General features: G+C 42.6%; 1 protein-coding gene across 1 annotated transcript in view; it reads right to left on the bottom strand.

The window, feature by feature from the left end:
• Positions 1-23,321, bottom strand: part of LOC124721312 (vacuolar protein sorting-associated protein 26B-like) — a 70,966-nt gene that overhangs the window by 34,064 nt on the left and 13,581 nt on the right. The window contains exons 3-4 of the mRNA XM_047246225.1: positions 4,999-5,231; positions 4,580-4,744 (exon numbers count right to left, since the gene is read on the bottom strand). Coding sequence (XP_047102181.1) covers positions 4,580-4,744; positions 4,999-5,231 — 398 coding nt within the window. The remainder of the gene's footprint in view (positions 1-4,579; positions 4,745-4,998; positions 5,232-23,321) is intronic.

The following is a 23,321-nucleotide window of genomic DNA, read 5'->3' as shown; positions in this document are numbered from 1 at the left end:
GTGCCCTTTCAGAGGAACCACCCCGGCATTTGCCTGGAGTGATTTAGGGAAATCACGGAAAACCTAAATCAGGATGGCCGGACACAGGATTGAACCGTTGTCCTCCTCCCAGTGTCTAACCACTGCGCCACCCCGCTCGATTGATGGCACGAGGGTAGCCTTTACTAGGCACAGCAATTTTAGGCATCCACCAAGGGACAGTCTTCCATCAGGTTGAACCTGGGGAAGACAGATTCACCAAAGCAGATGCTGAAAGGATAGCATCGGTCAAAGTCTCTTCAGACTCATCAATGCTGTCATGTCATGGAGTGGTTGGGATGGCAGCCAAGGAAAAGCAATCCCAACTCATATTAAAAAAGGCCAACTGGGAGGGCATCCAGGTGAGCGTTGCTGAAGGAAAGATAATTGGAAAATGTCACACAAATTGTCATGAACTCCCTAATGAACTGCAGGGAGGAATCCAGGGCTACAGATGGAAAGATCAATGACTGAGATAGTATTGTGCACCACACTAAATTGTGTCATGGCTCCAGTGTTGAGGAGGCAGAGATCAAGCCCTGCCAGCAGGTCTCCAAAAATTTTTCACTGGTCAGTGGCCGCAGTCCCATCCAACAGAGTTTTATGGTCATTAAAATCACAAGGTGAAGGAAATGGGAGGGGGGGGGGGGGCAGGAGTTGCCTACAGAGGGCAAGAATAGCAGGAAGCATAGGAGGCTTGTGTGGGGGAAGATAAGGATTACGTATTGTTACCACAAAGTGATCCAAACGGCCACCACTTCCAGTGCAATACGAAGAGGAACTGACAGTTTCTGTGTGGACCAAGGTACAGACACCACTGGAGGCTCACAAAGGGTTGATTTGGTCCCAACAGTAGGCTTGGAAACCACGAAGAGTCAGCGAATGAGTACCCACAAAACAATATTCCTGCAATACAACACAAGCTACAGAGTGTAGAGAAAGAAGGGACCGCAATTCTGGAATGTGACAATTGTTAACATTACAGTTCCACTGGGAGTGAGTAGTAGAAGATACCAGATGGACACTGAATGGGCCAGAATTGGTCACTGTGCCAAGTCCATGTCCGTCACTGGTAAGGATGGAGTGACATCCATGACTTTGGGGGCGGGGGAGGGGGGGAGGACCTCATCCCAAGACTTATGGTTATGCATCTCCTCCTCCTCCTCCTCAGGACGAGAGGAGATGTAGTCGTGAAGAGAGCAAGTCACAGTAATATCAGGACCCAAAAGAGAATGAGCAGCATGGAGCCTCACAGAGCATGTGTCCCATGTCAGACTCAAAGTAACAGGCTTCTTGTTCTGGAGACACTGGGGAGGAGTAATCCTATAGGGAAGGGAGTCACATTCCTGGCAGGTGTCAGAGGAAAAGGTTTCTTCTCCAGCTGTGGAGAAAGAGTGGTTCCGTGAGGAGAGGGAGTGGCCACCACCAGGGAGGAGGAAGGGGAAGGGGTACAGGACAGAGGTAAAAAGGAAGTGGGAAAGAGATGACAGAAGCAGAGGTAACCGTTAAAGTTACAGGGTGGAGATGGTTGAGTTTCTGCCAGCCTCAGAGCAGGATAGACAGTTGAGAATATTGAATTCCTGAATCTTCCTTTCCTTTATATAGATTGGGCAGTCCAGCGAGTGAGGAGAATGTGGGCCTGAGCAGTTCACGTACTTGGGCGATGGGGTGCAAGGACTCCCCACATGATGAGAGTGGCCACAGTCCTCACAAATAGGATTTGCCTCACATCACGGAGATGTGATCGAAGAGACACTGGAAACAGCGCACGGGATGTGGGATATAGGGGCTTCACATCACTACAGTAAAAAATAATTTTGACTCCTCCCCCCACAAAAGCCAGAATGAAAGAACTAGTATCAACATGATTGTCCTTAGGACCTCTCTGGACTCACTGGACAAAACAAACACCACACTGTTTCAGGCTAATCCCGAGTTTCCCATCAGACTGAAGGAGGTAGTCCCTGTGGAAAACAATGGCCAGGGTCATATTTAAGCTGTGGTGAGGAGTAATGCTCACTGGGATGTCTCCTAAGCACTTGCAAACACAAAGGGAACTCAAATGACCAGCAGAAGAGGTTTTAATCAATAGGGAACCAGATCACATCTTACTAAGTGAGCCCACTTCACCAAATTTATCTTTGATATGTTCAAGAAAAAGAATGGTTTGGTAGTGGCAAAAGTCTCCCCATCTGTCCTGGCACAAACCATGTTAACGGGGAAAGGGTTTTGCTCCAAGCTGGCAGGCCTGGGCGTCCTCCCAGGGAGTGGGCACAGAGGTGAAGGCCATGAAAGCAAAAGTAGGAGCAGAGAGAGAACCATTCCCGTCTGAAGATACGGCCATAGAAGAGCACCCACAAGTATGGAGTTTAGCACACTTCACAGGCTGAGCATCCACCCTGGTACTGGTATGACCCACTCCAATCAGGGGGGCTCACCCGGTGGGTGCCACCCAGCTGCAGTAAAGGCTGCCTGGCATGGCAGTAGTTGGCAGGAGTTCTGATGCCCCAAAAATATGAGCAATCACACCTAGGCAAACATGAGGTGGTGACAGCTCTGGTACCAGAAGTGTGATCCCTGTGTTGTCAGGCATCTCAACCAGATGGGTACACAACGGGAAAGGGGGGGGGGGGGGCGCAGGAGGAGTGGGAGAAGAGCTAGGATGGGAAGGGGTGGATATTGGGAAGGGTATGCAGCCCAAGAGAGAAGAAAGGCTGCAATAGCTTTGGGCCCTATGTGTACCACACTCATACCTGTGGGACCCCTGGTAGGTACATTATACACCATTCGTTTAACAAACATTGTCAATTCAGCACTAAGGTGCAGAGAAGCATCAAAAACTCAGCGGATAGTGCAAAATGTGAGAGATTAATTTCCATTCAACAGTTGCCACCCCACCCTATGTTTCTCAACAGCCCTTGATCTAAATTTTGTCATAATGGTGTGGGTGAAGTTTTGCATTTATAAACACAATGTGTGTAAGCCAAATGTATAAATCTCTTCAGCATTTCCATGTTTTGCTTAAGTAACAACACCTTTCCTGTAACTCAGGTGTTTTGTGTAGTTCTGCAGTTATCAAAATTATCCCAAATTTTTAGCTCACTCAACACTAGTGAATGATTTTGGAACTTTACAGTGAACTTTGTCACCAAATACCTTCTCAGTGTTTCAAAAATCCTATCAAGCCTCTTGAGACCCTTTCACACAGAATGGAGAAACATCTGAAAATGTCTTCACCTACATTTTGTCTCAACAAACTGGCTCTGTGATACCATACATGCCCTCTACTACCAACGGATTTATTAGCGAGTAAAGTGGTACAAATGAAGAAGGGTTAGACTGCTATTCTGGAAAAGAAAGGTACAAATCTTGAACAATCAATTGTTTTTTGTGTAGTTTCCTGAATACCATTCAAGTGACCACAGGAAGTTCCTTCAATATGGGCACAACTGACACTGCCTCTTCATTCTCCTCAAAACACTTGTCCAGCAGAGCTCCTGCATAGTCTCTAATGAATTCAATCAATGTTGTTGACAGTTAAAACTCTTGTTTAAAAGCAGTATCTTACCAATTAGGTTATTATTTTATGGTGTCTGACCTCACCAGCTGTCTTATTTGTTTGAATAGTAAATCATTTATAATCAGCCTGTGCCATTGGCAAGTAATGTTCGCAAAACAGCTTCATTTTTGTCTCAGGGGCCAAAATGAAATGAACTGTGAGTAATTATAGGCCAACTGTTGTAATACCGGTTAGATTGTGCATCAGTGAATGTTTCATCTACACAGCTAGTCATCACTTCAGCAAGTTGCTCTACATTAAGCCTGAAAGGCAATTCTGAAAGAATGGATGCATTAACAAAACTCCTAAAACGGCGGTAGGAGCGAGCAGATTGTTTTGGTATACAATAAATTTCTAGCTAGTTGAAATATAATGCCATATGTATCACTACTGTTTCTGACTGAGATGGTCTTATTCTATTTAAATTTCCCATCTTCCCTTTTTTTATTCAAAATATCCCATCTCTCTTGTTTGTCATTCTTCCAAGTTCTATACTTCTCATCTTTATGTTTCTTATACTCTGTTCTATGTTCCAAAGCACAATTCTATGCCATGGGTTCTTATATTTGATGCTTTAAGTTGATCAGCACTCCTTCCATGTCATTTTTAACCTTCACAGTCCACTGTCTCATTCACTTTGCTTTCTCTCTCCTTTGTTGCTGTCCAACTAACTTATCTACCTGGAAATAAAAGATGACCCTACATGGTAAAACATACTATTGTAGTAAGAGTGACAAATACACAGACTTTGTTGACATAATGTGAAGTTATTGCAATTTGTCACATAGGCTTATTAAAAGAGCTACAAAATGTTATTTGAACCTTTGTAAATTATGCTGTTTTAATTAGGTAAAAAACAGACAAAATGTTAGTTGTTCTTTCCAGAAGCATTATTTTACCCTAAGACGTCACATTATTTTAGCTGTCTCTCAACTCAAGTTTTATATACATGAGCAATGCGAGGATACAAGGTTCTCAAATACACCTTCATACATAACTTACTTTGATTTATTGTACTCAAATTCTATATGTAAGCAGTCTTCTATGCCAACTTCCATTTTTATGCTGTTGTTCATTTCTGGGTAGCAAGATAAGGTGTGAACAACAATATCTATTTCCTTAATTATGTCAGAAAGCCTTCTCACAATAGTAACTCTCAAAAAATATCTGTAATAGAAATGATATTAACATTATGTCAGTGAACTATAGGAAAAAATCTGAATTTAGCCCCATGACATCAAAAAACTAAAGTACAAACAAATAAAAAATTGACATTATTAGCGTGTATAGAAGGTATTCATGATTCTGTCCACTTAGTAGAAAATTTTATTACTTTATGATCGTATTACATCACGAAATTTTGAGACATTTCATTAACTCTTTTGAAAATAAATACAAGAAATAACTTAAAATCATCTTACCGAAGTCGTACATTTGAACCAGTGTACGACTCTAAAGGCTTTTCAACGTTAAGGAACTCAAAAGCATAGGACATATTTTGCATAAGTTCACCAGGACGAGCTAGTTCTTTGACTAGAGATGTGAATTCATGATGATTGCCTCTGACATAATAGAGTTCAATCTTACCAATGAATTCTATTTTTATTCCTTGGTGTTCCAGCTTTGATCCATACTTTTTCAGGGTTACATTCACCTAAAAACAACAAAAGAATCTTGTGAGAATGTGTTAAATATACTGGGACATTTATACTCACTATTCACGACCTACAAATAAACAATAACTTATGCAAAATTTTATCTTCATATTGATGTAACTTCAATCTGTCTTCTTTCTTTGTTTCCTATTTTTACAGTGCTCCAGCTTCTCCCAAATTGTCTTTTCCTTTCTTCTGTCCATTTTGTGCCCGATTTCTTATACATGTATATAAATTGGTATTCACACATTTTTTTAAGGTAACAACAACCACTCTCTATGTTTGTGTTATGCTTTCTACTTTTAATTCTTGTTATCTTTTTTACTGTGGAATACCATAGTTCACAAGTCATTCACAGTTTCAAATGAAACTGGAATACAGTGTTCCAGAAACACAAATACACAACAGATTTTACAGCTGCTACTTGCTGTTGGTTACATACTCCACATTCAACAACACAAAGATTTAACTTCTGCTACTGATTATTTTGACAACAAAATATCCAACTTAATACCTTTCAAATAGCTCCAGAATTATTGTGGTCTTTACACATGTGTTATTGTAGTTGCAAACTCCCTAAATAGTCAAAGATCCTACATTTATGTAAACAGAATTTCTCACATCAAACACAAGGCTGAAGAAGTTTTCTGTCATTCTGCCTGTCATGTAATGACACCAGCAACAATCTGCAGGACCTACTTCCACCTTAAAAAAAATAGGTGGTGACAAAGGGAGATTTGTGGGCAAGGCACTGAGGAAGAAGAGGAAGTTAGTATAATGTTGCAATGATGTCAAGGTCATTAAAAGCAGCTCTGGGTCTTTCAGAAGTGATACTAAACAAAAGAAAACCCTCAGTAGGACCTTAACAATTTTAGTGGTGGTTTGTCTGGACCCTGAAACTATCTTTGTTTTAGTTGCATAATGGAAAGAGCATAAGTAACAAAACACAATGTGCCAATGTGAGACTGGGCACTCAACAGGTACAAAAAAAAAAAAAAAAAAAAAAAAAAAAAAAAAAAAAAGCCTGAAACCTACCTATGCTTTCAGTGTTGCCCTCCACAGGTATCAAGCACAAAAAAAGACTATATTGTATATGCACACCAACTTGAGTGGGGTCAAGAAGTTGTTCCGATGAAGTGGAAGAGGGATCAAAAGAGCCAGGCAGAGGGAGGGAGCATAGGACGGTAGGGTAGCTGGAAGCTGGCAGAGAGTTGTGTGTGGCCCACAATGACACACAGCAGTGGATTGGAAGGTTGAGCAAGTGTAGTAACCCACCAGTTACTACACCTACAGCCCACAGTGGTCTTAAGTCAGGGTACTACAGCAAGCACAGTGTGTGCTAATATTCAAATGATGTTCCCACAACTACCTGAGGCCGCCACCAGGGGCAGCATGGTCACCAACTCATCACCAGATTTGCTGCGTGCAAGCAGCACTACACCAGTGATATCTGATGAGGACAGCATCGCTATATGGGCTTGCAAGGGCCTCCGGACCCTCAGTTGTTAAATGTTTTCGAGACATGTAAACTACTTTAATTGTATTCTTGTTGATGTCACTCCATGACCCAATAAATCTTATCTTTTTTACAGCCATGTGTTTCCTTGAGTTCCTAGTTAGAGCACAAGTAGCAACATCAAGGGTCAAATTTTCATGTGTTATGGGTTTGGTGGTTTTGCCGATGTTCGGCTCTTCCATGGAGATTCTACTCCAGTCACTTGTGCAACACCAGCAGGCACACATGGCTGTGTTGTAATGGTTGTTGACTATGTTGATCCAGGCTCAGCTGCTGGATTTTTCACATGTGGCCATCCTCCTCCCCCTCCCCCACCCCCACCCCCCCTCCAGCCCCCCATTTCCCGTGATGAATCCATGGAAGACTGGAACACTGACAAAAAGCAGCTTTGCCAACATTTTGTGACATTCTAGGTTGTTGATATGAAGGTTTATAAGACTCTTCTTGTCAGGGATACCCCCTCATATTTATCACTTACTGTGGCAGTTAGCTCCTCTGCAAGAACCAGCATTGCTTTCTTATGACAATATCTGTAGTTTGCTCTCCTCCTATCACTGCAAGTACATGCTTGTAGCAGCTGCGCCATTGAATTCTATGAATGTCACAAACAGCTGCAGCAACTGTATTGAGCTTGGGCGTCCAAGCTCCACAGCCGCAGTCTTAAGTGTTGGTTCATCATGGATAAGACTCAGGAGTCTTATGTGCACACCATAGTCATAGAGGCAATTATTTGTTCGGCTCCAGATAACAAGGTGTGTTGGTGGCCCTTCAGTCTGAGAGCCCTATGTTACCATTTGTTTTGAATACCAAACAGTTGTTCAAGGTTTCCTGAATGGTGAGCTGCCAATTAGAGGTTTGGAGTGATGTCATCATTGTTGACAAGTGGTGGGCCTCTTGCCACAAATGTAAAAAAAGATGTCATATAGCAGTGGTATGGCCATCTCTACTGTCTATCCTCCTCTTCTTCCCCCACCCCAAGGAGTCATTGCCAAAATCAATGGATGTCTATATTCATACTGTTTCATTGTTATGTTCACTGTTCTGTTCACGGCTGTAAGCAGGCCAGACCAAACTTTTCATTGAAGTATGGGTGACAGATAAGCCATAAAGCCTACAAGTCGACACAGGGGCCACTGCCTCTCCCCTCAATTCACAGTAGTACACCTGGCAAGGGTCCCAACCATTGGCATGCACAAGAGTTGGTCGGTAAGCTAGCATAAACAGCAGATTCCAATTCATGGTCAACACAGTTTACAAGTCAGCTTTCCGTCCCATTACATACTTAGTGGTTAACAATGCGAGTACTAAAAATTTCTTTGATCTAGATGTCTTTGCTACTTTTGGCTTTTCTACTCCAGATGCAGTGCATCTGGTGTCAAATCAAGTGCCTTATCATGAATTGGATTCCTTGTGTTCCGAGTTTTTGGATCTGTTTGCCCCAGAGTTAAGTTTTGCTTTTTCTGTGTGCAAACTAGCCACATCGAGCTCAGCAGCATGTTCAGCCACCGTGTGGCCAATTTTGCTCTCAGTCTTAGTTTAGTGGCGGCCATTCATTTGGGTGGACAGCTTCGTGGTGGTCGAATCCACATAAAAGTATGTGGTTACGTGATGTCACTCTGGGGTGATGCTGGGTAATGATGGAGATGCTCCTCTGCATCCAGTTTACAGGGATGATCATAGGATTAGGGGCACACATGTACAGCGATACACACTTTATTGGGGTTTGGACTACCTTCCTGCCAAGAAATGGGCAACTTCCTATCCAAAATCCTTCCCACCTCTCACAAAATGGTATTACATCACTTACCCAATCTACAAAATATCCCGGTTTGCCCACATGCCACATTTAAACATGACCCCTTACTAGACAGGACACACTCCTGTGGAAAACTCAGGTCAAAGACCTGGCCTATGTACCGACACAGTCTCATGTAGGCACACTACCAAATAGCAGTTCATCCAAATGAGTGGCCACTGCCAACTGTGGCAAATAGCAAAATTGACCATCTAGCTGGGGAACACACTGCTGAGTTAACCATGATTTCAGTGGTGGCTTCACAACCTCCGTCACTTGGATACCACCTCCTCCTCCTCTTCCTCAATCCCTCTAATATCAGTTTCTCCAAACTGCGAAGATGGAATTTGTCCTCATAACACATCCTTCAATTCCACAATCCTCCTGGCTTTAATTTCAGCTAGTCCTTGTCCGACAGCCACTTCCATCCCCTGCTCTACACTCCCCACTTCACTTGTTCTACACACACACACACACACACACACACACACACACACACACACACACACACACACCTCCGAAGTCTCCTTCTTCCTCTGTTCTATCTGCCCCTCCCAAACCATTCCTCTACATAATTATCATCCATACATGGCTCCCTCACTGGCACCAGGACGAGCTCATCTTTGTCACATTTCTATACTATCCACTCGCTGCCTCCTCTTCCCAGCTAACAGCTACCCTTCCCAGCCAACAGCTAACATACCGTCTGACTCTCCCAGCCGTCAGCCACATTTGTCTCCCACACTATGTCCTCCACCTCACCTCACCTCACCTTTCTCCTTTGCTCTTACCACTTGACAACACCTTACCCACTCAAGCTCCACTGCCAATATGATGTAGTTGGCCAGAACAGTGTAGCAAATGATAGTTTTTGTGTATTCTATTAGCTCTGAAGGACAAAGTCCAAAACCTTAGCTACATTTTCCATCTCATTAATGTGCAAATCAGCCACATGGTATCTCATATGTTGTTGCTTTTACTACTTCCATTACTTACATTCTCACCAGGACTTCCAATTATCATACTTGGATTAGATACGTTCATTCAAAACTTTCTATTTCTTCATTCAGAATATCCTAGATCTGATACCATTTAATAGTTTAGATGAGTTATGAAAGAAGCGCACATCACTTCTATTTCCCATTTAGTTAGGCTGTACAAGGAACTATCTGGTGCACCTAACATTAAAGCAGACAGTAGTACCTCAGTTATGTCATGCTAGGCCAGTACCATTTCTTCTCAATAACGATAATTTGCACCAGACAACTTATGAGGATTAAAATGGTGAGACACGGAATTGAAAAACTCCTCTTGTATGCAAATCGAATGTGTCACTTAATTTCATCCTGTTAGGTTGGTTAGCTGATTTGAGGGATGGGACCAAACAGCGAGGTCACCAGTCCCATCGGATTAGGGAAGGATGGAGAAGGAAGTTGGCAGTGCCTTTTCAAAGGAACCATCCTGACATTTGCCTGAAGCAATTTAGGGAAATCAAGGAAAACCTTAATCAGGATGGCCAGACGCGGATTTCAACCATCATCCTCCCAAATGAGAGTCCAGTGTGTTAATCATTGCACTACCTTGCTCAGTTTTCATTATGTTGTTTGAAATATTATTCCAAAGATGAGAACACTCAATATCAACTGAAGAGATAGTCACAGTATTTAGTAGAGCATCTCAATACACAGATTTAATAATTGATATTGTTAACTTCTAAAGTATGGGAGCACGTCTGTACATACTGTCTGAAGGGCATCACGTTTCACTTATGGTGTATTCATTTGTTGAATCAAATCACAATTTCAACATTTCTGTCATTCTTCAGCACAATCAATTTGTGCCATTGCACAGACTAAATTTGTGTTAAAAATTATGTGAACTTCAACATACCACATCCCACTTCGCATATCCAATGGAAGCGACAATTGAATCTTCCAACACAATGAACATAATGGGTCTCATGAGCATTTGTATATCAATCCACATGTGAGCCACCACAACTGATCTAATGATGTGTGTTATATTGATATTTTTTAAGTTTACACTTTCTTCAGATTTGCAAAGTGGGACATGAGTATGCCACAGTTCCAGTCATTTATTAAATAAATTTATACAATGACGAATGTTGAAATTCGAACATCACTTAATAACAAAGGAAAGTCATAAGAGAAACAGCAAGTGCTTAAAACATAATAAAGACAGACAGAAACCATCACACAAAAAAGCTTTGAATCTACTTTTTCTACGAGTTTAATATGCTATATCTACATATACATCTGTATTTAAAAATAGAAAATGTCAAGATCTGTGCTCGCTGTGCATTGATGCAGAGAGAACTGATCATACTCAACAAATGTAAAAGGAATCAGAAAAATTTCTACATACTGCAGGCCTTGTGGTCAATATGTTTGTGTCACAAAAGATGAGGGATGAGAAGAACCCACCACAGTTCAATAACAATATTAGAAAGTTACTACAAAAATAAAGAAAGCTGAATGGCACAATCAAACAAAATCTCTGCTGCTGAAGAGCAGCTGAACTACATTGAAAAGTGCGTAAGACAGCTACGTATGAAGCGTTCAATGAATTCAAAAGCAGCACGATCAGTTTCTACATATCAATTGCTGAAACGAAGTCATCTGTCTAAATGGCCACTGACCATGACACCATCCAAATGGAAGATGATAAAATGAAGCCTGAAATACTAAATTCTGTCTTCTGCAATTGCCTCACAAAAGATGACAATGCATTTCTTACTTTTGCCATCACACAGATGAAAAAAAGTGACCAATATAGAAATAACTTAACTGATAGTGAAAGGACCACTGGTCCTGATAGGGCAAAATTTTATATCAACTATGCAGAAGAACCAACTACTCTTCTTGGAACAGCTCACCATAGATCATCAATCACTAGAACAAAGTATGCCAGGGGACTGGAAAAAGGTGTATGTCATTCTTATGTACAAGAAGGTTATATGTCATTTCTATGTACAAGAAGGTTAGAAGGCAACATGTATCAAAATATAGACTTATCTCGCCAATGTCAACAAGTTACAGTTATTCTTTTTCATTTCCAGGATGGTAATTTTGTATTGAAGCCAAACTTATTTTTAGAAACTTCTTCACATAGCATACACCAAAAATGGATTATTCAAGTTATGGATCATCCACTAAAGAGGACACTGTGACTTACAGGTATAATTTTTCATAGTTTTTGGATTTTTTTGTGTACTTTTAATCTCTGAAATTGTGACATCTGCTTTTAATGGACTGAAACATTTAAATAATATGCTTGCAAAATGGTTACGAAAATTTATTAGAAAAAGCTTTACAAAAGTAAAACTATGCTGGTGACCATGTATTTCACGCAAAATTTATTTTGTCCAGAATTGCAGAAAGCTATTGTGCCCTCTTGCTATTCAAAGTTGGACCTTTAATTTGGTGTTTTAGCTTAGCACCCAAGGTTTCTGCCTCTAGGTGCCAATCACTGCTGATCAACACATGGTAAATAGTCCACAGAATAATATCTGGTATGCTCCACTGGTTTCAGTTCATTTCTATGCTTTGCACGTACATACAGATGGGTATGCTTCATTTGAAGATTTGCTTCTCTTCTTTATAGTCTGTATTCATGTCATAATCCACAATACTGCAATATACTTGTTCAACAGAGGCATTCGCTCCAAGACTTCAGAAAGAAATATGTTCTTCCAAAATGTTATTGCTAGTAAGTATCTCAAAATCAGCTCATCAACATGATTATTTCATCTAAATCTTCCTCCTTGAGATAACCCACTGTCTGGAGGAGTTCATCATTGCTGTCAGCCACTGAAGGAAAACTGATGTGATTTTGAAGTTCTTCAATATCAGATATCACCACTTTACAGAATTTCTAAAATCTCTTCCACAGAGAGTAATCACTAATAACACACTACTGTAAAAATGAGAGTAATGCTTAGAACCAGCACACAAGCAAAACATGGATTGTCATAGAAAACCAAAGCCGAGGCTGGCTAGAGATGCAATATGTCCATTGTCGTTAACGAATTTTTGAAACTTTGCCGTGACAACTATAATTATGCTAACTTAAAATAGTAACTAGTTCTGAAATTATGGAAACCTCTTTCAACAGGAAAAAATATCAAAATTACATTGAACATTTAGAAGGAAAAAATGTATACAGTTCTAAAGGCTAAGTAGTTACATTCAGCCACAATCTTTGCACGACTGACACTTTGTGCATGTCTTGGAAATTCAAATGTTGGTCATTATATGACAGTGAGGTTGGTTTAAAAGAGGGCAGAAGGGACCAAATTACAAGGTCATCAGTCCCTTGTTCCTAATAAAACAATGCCACAAGTGTGAGAATAAAACAGATGAGACATATAACACAAAACGGAAAGAAAGGAAAAAATCATAAGAATGAAGGAAAGGCAACAAAGACTAAAAGGAACCAGAGAGGAAAAGAAAACAACAGAGAGATGCTAGAAACAGATGAGAGTAAAACAAGAAAGCAGATTACAATGGCTGCCCACGAAAATAAAAAGGAAAAGCCAGCCACTCTGCAACACATGAAACCTACACCCTAAAAGCCCTAGGGTGGAGGAGACAGAGGGACAAAGATCAAATGATAAAATCCACTCTCACGAATAAAATGTAAAACTAAATCAGCCAATGAGGCATTGTCAGATAAAATGAGCAGCAACGAGTCCGGTAACCCAAGATTTCATCGCTGAGCAGTCAAAGTGGGACAATGCACCAGAATATGGGCCACTGTCGACCGGGTGCCGCATCGACACTGAGGTGGGTCTTCACAGCACAAGAGGTAACCGTGGGTCACCCAAGCGTGGCCAATACGGAGCCAGCAGAGGATAACTGATTACCTGTGCGCGGCCCGCATGGAAGACATTCGTAGTCTCCTTAATGATACACAGTTTGTTGTGCATACTGTTATGCCAGTCTGCCTCCCAAAGCTGAAAAACAAAGCGGCGTAAGTCAGAACGCAGGTCAGGTTCAGAGATACCACCCCCAGAAGCGGTTTCCATGTAGCCTGTTTGGCCAGCCTGTCGGCAAGTTTGTTGCCTGGGATGCCGACGTGTCCTGGGTCCACACAAACACCACTGGACAATGGGACCAGTCCAGGGCACAGATGGACTCCTGGATGGAAGCCACCCAAGGATGGCGAGGGTAGCACTGGTCGTTAGCTTGTAGGCTGCTCAAGGTGTCAGTACACAGAAAAAACGATTTCTCAGGGCATGAACAGATATACTGAAGTGAGATATGGCCACCAGCTCTGCAGTAAATACACTGCAGCCATTGGGCAAGAAATGCTGTTCAATATGGCCGCTGTGGAAAAGGCGAAGCCAACATTGCCATCAGCCATCAAGCCGTCAGTGTAAGCCACTTCAGAGCTCCAGAACACTTCAAGAATTGAGAGGAAGTGACAGCGGAGAGCCACAGGGTTAACGGAGTACTTAGGACCATGTGAAAGGTCCAGGCGGAGCTTCAGCCTACAGCTACACCACGGAGGTGTACGTGAATGGAACTCGAGGCTAGGTGGTGAAGGGAAGGACTCCAGTTCAGACAGAAGTGATCGCATGCGAACTGCAATCGTTAGCCATGAATTGAGCCACCTATGTGGGAGGTGAACTGCCATGGTTGGTAATTACAATGTTCAGGAGAGCTATGAATGTGTGCAATGTAACTGGCGAGCAGTTGTGCGTCTCTGATCTTCAATGGAGGGACTCAGGCCTCCAGCAGTACATTTGTCACTGGACTCGTCCTAAAAGCTCCTGTCGCTTGTTGAACTCCGCAATGGTGCAATGGGTCAAGCAAATGCAATGCTGAGGGTGCTGCAGAACCATAAATCACACTCCCATAGTCAAGGCTGGATTGAACAAGGGCTCTGTAGAGCTGCAGCAGCGTGGAGCAATATGCACCCCAGTAGGTGTTGCTCAGGCAGTGGAGGGCATTGAGGTGCTTCCAACACATCCATTTAAGGTGATGTAGATGAGTAAGCCAAGTCAAATGAGCATCAAAATCCAGACCTAAGAATCGATGTGTCTCCACTACAGTGAGTGGATCGTCATTAATGTATTAAAGTGCTGGTTCTGGATGAATGTTATGATGCTGACAGAAATGCATGACACACGTCTTAATGGCAGAAAACTGGAAGCCAGGGGCTAGAGCCCATGACTGTGCCTTGTGGATGGCTTCCTGCAGGCGACACTCAGCAACTCCAGTACTGGAGCAGCAGTATGAAATGGAGAAGTCGTCTGCATACAGAGAAGGTGAGACAGAGGGGCCTGACAGCTGCTGCTAGACTTAATGGCCACTAAAAATAGAGAGTCACTCAATACAGAGCCCTGCAAGACTCCATTCTCCTGGATATGGATGGAACTAGAATAGGCACAAACTTGGACATGGAAAGTACAGAGCGAAGGGAAGTTTTGGATAAAAATCGGGAGGGGCCCCGGAGACCCCACTCATACAATGTGGCAAGGATATGATTTTGGCAGGTCGGGTTGTATGCTTTATGCAAGTCAAAAAAGATGGCAACCACGCGTTGGCGTCTGGAAAAGGCTATGAGGGTGGCAGACTCGAGAGACACAAGATTACCAGTGGTAGAGTGACCCTGGCAGAAGCTGCCCTGACATGGAGCTAGTAGGCCATGTGACCCTAGGACCCAACCCTACCGTCGACAAACCATACAATCCAGCAGCTTACAAAGAACATTGGTGAGGCTGCTGGGCTGATAGCTATCAACATAAAGCGGGTTTTTACCGGGTTTGAGCACCAGAATGATGGTGCTTTCCTGCCACTGCGATGGAAAGACGCCATCGCACCAGATCCGGTTGAAGATGACGAGGATATTTCGCTTGTAGTCAGATGAGATGTTTTTAATCATCTGGCTGTGGATCCTATTAGGCACAGGAGCTGTGTCCAGGCAATGTGCAAGGGCACAGAGGAACTCCCACTCTGTAAATGGGGTGTTATAGGATTCACTGTGGCATGTAGTGAATGAGGACTTTCCCTTACAGCCGCCATTTGAGAGTGCAAAAGGCTGTAGGGTAATTCTCCGATGTAGAGGCTCAAGCAAAGTGCTCGGCAATCACATTAGCATCAGTAGATAACACGCCATTTATGTTAACATCGGGAACACCTGTTTGAGTGTGGTACCTGAAAAGATGTTTGATCATTGCCCAGACTTTGGAAGATGACATATGGCATGCAATGGTCGAAACATATCTATCCCAACACTCCGGCTTCTGTTGTTTGATAAGTTGGCGAATGCAGGCATGGAGCTGTTTAAGAGCTACGAGGTGCTCCACGGCAGGGTGCCGCTTATGCCACTGTAGAGCTCGCCGATGCTCCTTAATTGCTTCAGCGACTTCCGGTGACCACCAACTGACTGCCTTACGCCAGGGGCACCCTAAAGAGCGAGGGATCACGTTTCATACCACAGAAACAATTGTTGTAGTCACCTGCTCAACCATCACATCAATGTTACCGTGTGGGGGAGATTCAATGGTGACAGCAGAGGTGAAAGTTTCCCAGTCCGCCTTGTTTAAAGCCCATCTGGGCAGGCGACCGTGGGCCTGATGCCGGGGCAGTGACAGGAAGATGGGGAACTGGTCACTACTATACAGGTTGTCACATGCTCTTCAGTGGATAGATGAGAGAAGTCCTGGGCCGCAAATTGATATATCAATGGCCGAGTAACTACCATGAGCCACACTGATTTGTGTGTCGGCCCCAGTATTTAAGAGGCAGAGGTCGAACTGAGACAGAAAAATTTCGACGTCTCTGCCTCTGCCAGTAAGCATGGTGCCGCCCCACAAGGGGTTATGGGCATTAAAATATCTCCCAAAAGTAGGAAAGGTTTAGGGAGTTGACCAATCAGTGCAGCTAATACATTCAGGGGTACTGCACCAGCTGGAGAAAGATATACATTGCAGACAGTTATTTCCTGTGTCGTCCTTATTCTCACAGCCACAGCTTCAAGGGAGGTTTGAAGGGGCACAGTGTCACTACAGACTGAGTTTAGGACATAAACGCAAACGCCACCTGACACTAGACAATAGTCACTACGGTTCCTGTAATATCCCTTATAGCCGCAGAAGGAAGGGGTCCACATTGCCAGGAACCAGGTTTCCTGGGGGGCAATGCAGATAGCAGGTGTAAAGCTTAACAGGTGCCGTACGTCAGCCAGGCGGTGGAAAAAACTGCCACAGTTCCACTGGCGGATGATATCATCGTGGGACTGGGAAGGCATGGATATTCAGTGAGGCAGTTTACGCCTCAGAGTCACCTGCTGCCACCTACTTATTGCCTGAGCAGTCTATATCCATTGTGTCTGAGGATCTGGCAAGATCTAGGTCCTCAGCAGACACCAGAATCTCCACCCTATCCTCAGATGAAGAGCTTGCAGGTAGCAGTAGTGAGTGTGCCACCACAATTTCCTTGGTCTTAGGGGACTGCTTTTTGGGTTTCTCTCGCTGCTCCTTGGGTTTCTGCAGCTGGGAGGACTTCACTGATTCAGTCTCCGGGACTGAGGATGAGCATGAAGCCCTAGGACCAGCTGCTTTTGGGTTCTTCAGCCACTGGCGGGTGTCGTCTTTCCCACTAGCAGAAACATGGGAAAGGAGTGACCAAAGGGACCCCTTCCTAGCGAGAGGAGCCTAAAAAGACTTATGCTTCTCCAGTGCAGAAGTGTGGACTGATATCCCCGATGGTTGTGGGGAGAGAGGGGGGGCTGTTGCTCCCGAAGTAGGTGCTTTAAGTGCTGGAAGTTCGGCCATATGTCTTCTCGCTGTACTTCCAGCATCACATGTCAAGATTGCAGACGCCCATCACTTCCCAATACTCCATGTGCCCTACTTCCCATCTGTGTCAACTACGGAGAGCACCATTTGCTTTGCTCGCCTGACTGCAGGATTCTCCAGAAAGAAGCAGGAGCAATAGGGAGGGAAATGCCCCCCCACCATCAAGGGGGCAGGTGTAGTCTCCCGGCTCTGAGAGGTGACTGGGGTTGGCAGAGCTGATGGTGCCAGAACTGTTGTAGCGGCGGCATAAGAGGATTTCATACGTACATGATGCTGGCGTTCAAATTCTCTCTTAGCCTCAGTGTAGGTCAGTTGGTCCAGGGTCTTGTACTCCACAATTTTCCCTTCTTTCTGGAGAATCCTGCAGTCAGGTGAGCAAAGCAAATGGTGCTCTCCGTAGTTGACACAGATGGGAAGCAGGGCACATGGAGTATTGGGAAGTGATGGGTGTCCGCAATCTCGACATGTGATGCTGGAAGTACAGCAAGAAGACATATGGCTGAACTTCCAGCACTTAAAGCACAATATTGGGGGAGGGATAGGGCTTTACATCGCAGTGGTAGACGATCACCTGGACCACCTCGGGCAATGCGTCACCCTCGAAGGCCAAGATGAAGGCACCGGTGGCAACCTGATTATCCCTCAGACCCCGGTGGACATGCTGGATGAAATGTACACCTCGCCAATCTACATTGGCGCACAGCTCATCACCAGGCTGCAAAAAAAGGTCCCTCTGAAATATGATATTCTGGACCATATTTATTTAAGCTCTTAATGGGTGTAATGGTTACAGAAACATCCCCCAACCTTGTCACAAGTGAGTAACGTCCATGAGTGGGCAGAGGATGCTGTTTTGATCAAGATTGACCCAGATCTCATTTTGGACAATACCTCCACCTCCTCAAAATTGTCCTCTAAATGCAAATAAAAAACTGAGGCTTCATTTTCATGAAAGATTCCCCATCAGCTCTCGTACATAAAAGGTACCGGGGTGAATAAGATACGCTGCCATTCTTAGCCTGACGTTCCTCCCATGGTGTGGCCAGGGAGGGGAATGATTTGGGGTCGTAATTCTGTGCGTTGAATTGAGCTTGTGAATGCTTAGAGACTGCTTCATCGCATGTCTTCTGCCCTGACGCCACCCAGCTGCAGCAAAGGCCACCGGCTGGCAATTCTCCAAACTATACCCATGAAAACTGCGAAGTGATGCTGTGTTTCTATGCAACGTTTTGTTCATGGATGATGCATTATTCACCAATGTTGCACAACTTGTTCTTCATAATAAAGCCCTACTGGTCACTTCCATATATACTTTGGCTGAAAGGACTTGATAAACAACAGCCTCAGTCTGTCAATGCGTGGTGTGGGCTTTCCAAGAATCCCTTCAATGATCCTTGTTTTGTTGATGGAACTCTAAACAGCCACAAATAGCTATAGTTCCAAACAGATATGTTGCCTTGACACACACAAGACAATCCATGTGGTACCAACCTGACAGGCATCCCACCCATTCCATGCAAATATTTACTGATTTTTCTATGAAAACGTTTGGAGATTGTTGGATTTGTTGCTCAGGATACAAAAAATCATCTACTTTTCACACTTCTGGACCTTCATGTGTGGAAAATTTATACCCATGTTCTATAAGACCACACCGACGATGCTTCAACACATGAAATGCTGTACAACACTTGCCTGTGCTGCAATAAGCCCAGATAAGATTCAGCAATCAGCATCGTCTGCTTGGAATCACTTTATGATGTATATCAACACTCAAGGTCAATACTTTAAGCATTTGATATGACAGTCACAACAACAAACATACAAACTGTACTTCAGTTAACTTTTTGCTTCCATTTGGTACAACAGAGCAGATATTTGTGGGTCCTCTTCTCCTGGTGGCAGGATGGTGGCATTCCGCACTTATCCTGATATTATTTTATAAAGTTCCACACAAGTTAAGTCGTTGAAGGCCTCATTGGAAGGCTCTTTCCAATGCCAAAGGAAAAATTACACAGTTTATAAAAAGAGGTCAGTATCATAATTTGGCAACTACAAATGTAAAAAATTACTTGTGAATGTCAGGAAATTAGGCACACTGTCCACTACGACTCAACAAAAACTGAACCTTGACATTTGCTCCTTCAGAATATATTTTGGGTAGTCTGTCTTAGAAGCCTCAACCTGTGCAAATGACCTGTCAGACAACGCCTGTGGCTCTACAACACTGTTTGGAGATAACATGGATGTGTACACTATAAGGAAACATTACTGATGATCTGTGTGTGATGCAGTTGATCCTATACATAATGAAATCTAATGTGATGTAATGATGCAGCTGATCCTATACATAATGAAATGTAATGTAATTTGTATAAATATACAGAAAGACTAAATATTACTAGACTTTGTGATCAGTAATCAGTCACTGTCATCTGTAAAACCAGCATATATTCCACAGTAGCCACCTGGGATGATTTAAGGTAAAAGATCCACATCTACATGTATACTCCTCAAGACACCATTCAGTACAGGGTATAATTGTCATTCTGTTTCATGTTCCACTTGAAAAGGAGCAAGGCAAAAAAAGTAAGAGCCTTGATTTCTCTTACCTTTCCTTTGCATTCCTTCTCAAGATGTTTGTTAATGGCAGTAGGATTCTTCTGCAGTCAGTGACAAATGCTGGTTCTCTAAACTTTCAACAGCATTACACACACACACACACACACACACACACACACACACACACACACACGTGTTCCTCCCTGTACGAATTCCCATTTCAGTTCAAGAGCATTTCCATAATATTTGCACATTAATCAAACCTATGTACCTATCCATAACAAATCTAGCAGCACACCTCTGAACTGCTTTGATGTCTTTCTTTAATCTCACTTGGTGCAAATCCCCTACATCCAAGAATGGGTCACCCCAACATGTTCTATATACAATGTCCTTTACAGATCAGCTCCACTTTCCTAGAATTCTCCCAATATAATGAAGTCTAGCATTTTCTTACAACTGACACATACTCATTTCATTTCATGTAATTTGCAATGTTACATCTAAATATTTAATCAATGTAACTGTGTGAAGCAACACACCACTAAAACTATTCAAACATTACAGGATAGTTTTTCCTAGTCATGTGCATCAGCTTACATTTTCCTACATTTAGAGCAAGCTGTCAATAATTACACTGAAGATAAACTCTGACCAAGTCATCCCGAATTCTCCTACAGTCACTCAATGACGACATTTCCCACATACTACAGCATCATCAGCAAACAGTTGCAGATTGCTGCTCACCCTATCCATCAGACCATTTATGTATATAGAGAACAAGAGTGATGCTATTACACTGCTCTGAACACTCAAGAAAATACCTTTGTCTCTGATGAACATTCACCATCCAGACATACTGTGGTCTATTAACTGAAAAGTCTTCAAGCCATTCACATATCTCAGAACATAGTCCCTATGCTGGGACCTTCATTAACAGTCTGCAATGAGACACTGTGTCAAATGCTTTCCAGAAACCTAAGAAAATGGAACCTGCCTGGGACCCTTCCCCCACGGTTGGTGTTCGCCGAATTCTTCTTGGGCGGATTTCAATATCTTCCTATGATTCTGCTTCACTTTCATTTTTTTGATATCCAATGTCTTTTTCCCAATCGGCCAAGTCATCCGGAACATCAGACAAGACGTCCGCGCATTCGTCATAAACTGCCCTATCGTCTCCTTCATCCGCCATGATGAAAGGGCACAAGTACTTACAAAAACAAAAAACTTGTTGACGTGTGTAACTTATTGTTACCTAAACAAAACACCAACAGAATGCAAAAGATATTAAAGTGCAGTCACCAGCCACTGCACGATACTAAGCTCACGACACCACTGTAGTGTCGCCGGCCGTTGACCGCTTTTTTGCGCACGACACCACTGTGGTTTCGCTGGACGACAGTGTTAACTTGCAAACTGCTAAGGTATCATCATTTGTTGGAAACTTTAGTAGCTCTCCAAGTACTTTTTCTTTTGCTTTTTGTCGCAGATTTCACTTGGAATGCATCAGAATGGTAACAGGTCAGAAGAAGGTACAATTTGTCACCTCACAGAATCCATATCTGTCACAATGGTACTGTAGAATTATCGATATCAGTATGGGAGGGCACCATTGGCAAAAACAAGCTTAATGAGCTGGTTCCAAATTTTTGAAGTGACAGGCAATGTCCGACTTTCATCAATGTGACATCCCTGTGTCTCATGCATGTGGTAACAAAAAGCAAGCTGAATTTCAAGATAGCCCGCAGTAGTCAATTTGCCATGCACCATGCAAATTGTAGGAAGCAAGATCAATTGTCCATAAAATGGAAACTGTAGTGTCACATTAGCATTACAAAGTGCAAATGGTACAAGCATTATAGCTGAACGATTGTCCTCTGCTATATGCACTTGCGTGTCATATGCTGGCCTCCGTAGATGATGACAATGTCTACTTGAAAAAGTACCCTTTTCAGATGAAGCAATGTTCTGACTTCTGGACATATGACTCATCATAACATTATTATTTTGAGCTCTGAAAACACGTGAGCACACCCATGATAGCCCAGAACTGGCCCTCTTCTCTTTGTAGAGCAAATTGTAATGGGAAATGTTTAGCTGGAAATACTCTAACAGTTCCTGCGACCACAACTGAAGAGCTGCAGCCATCCATAATCAAACATGATGGCACCCAAATGTCAGAGTTTGAATGTACTGGATGTGCCAAATGACAGATTTCCTGACAGGCAGATGGGTCATGATGGTCTCAGAAGATGGCCATGTCTCTAATAGTTTTCAAGTTACAATTTTTTTTTTTTTTTTTTTTTTTGAAACAATAGAGGGCTTTATGGATATGCTGCAGTTTTTTCAGCCAATCAGGACTTTGCACTGGGTGAGACATTTGCGATACTTCCAAGCTAAGTAAGGTGCCAATGGCGAAGAATATTCTTTGCAAAACCGAACTGGTATTCCATCGGAACTGGTGATTTATTTGTTTTCAACTTTTCCAGTTGCTTCTTAATGCCAGGGATGAATATTTCTATGTCCTCCACGTGAAACTGTCAAACGGTGGTATATCTGTATGATCCTACTGTGCGAATGATTTTTTTAACATGAGATTTAAAATTTCAGCTTCCCTTTTACTGTCTTCTGTTGTTACAGCAAATTGATCTACAAATGGCAGAATTCTGTGAGGAATGCAAAACCCAGAGTTAGATTTACTGGAAGATTGCTAAGTAAAACCTGCACATGTAAGAGGTCACGTGCAGAGGATTTGTTTGGCCAGTTCTTGAATACTGTTCAACAGTCTGTGAACTTTGCCAACTTGGATTACTGGAAGAGAGAACAATCAAAGAAGACAGGTGCAGTTAGTCAGTCACTGTGACAAAACCACAGATATGCTCAATAAGGTATAGCAGGAAAAGGAAAAGCTTCACTCACAAAATTTTTAGGACACCCGTTCCAAAAACCTATTACTGCCTTCAATACATCTCTTGTAATGATCACAATGGTAAAACTCGAGAAATTCAGCCTTACGTAGGGAGGTGTCAATAACATTTCTACTCACATACGATCTGTAAATATAACAGAAAAGATGGAAAATTATTCAAGTACACTATGTATTCTTTACCACTCATCTTATGGTTGGTTGTAGAGTAATTATGAAGTTATATGCATTAATAATTATAAATTAACACTCAATTTATGATAAATGGAAACACTGTTGACAAAATTACGTTTAAACCATTTTAAGGATGATTGGGTTTAAGATCTTTTACACAATGGGACATTAAGAGATGGAGCAAAATTAGCAACGATATTGATCATTTCTAAGCAGAAATTTATCCTGGCAGTGGGAACAAACTAGAGCACCTCTAATACAAATGTCTTTACTGAAGAAACATGGGTAG

The sequence above is a fragment of the Schistocerca piceifrons genome, chromosome X (assembly GCF_021461385.2).
Source record: "Schistocerca piceifrons isolate TAMUIC-IGC-003096 chromosome X, iqSchPice1.1, whole genome shotgun sequence".
Lineage (NCBI taxonomy): Eukaryota > Metazoa > Arthropoda > Insecta > Orthoptera > Acrididae > Schistocerca > Schistocerca piceifrons.
Note: the sequence above shows the minus strand (reverse complement) of the source record. Positions and strands in the feature narration are given on the sequence as shown.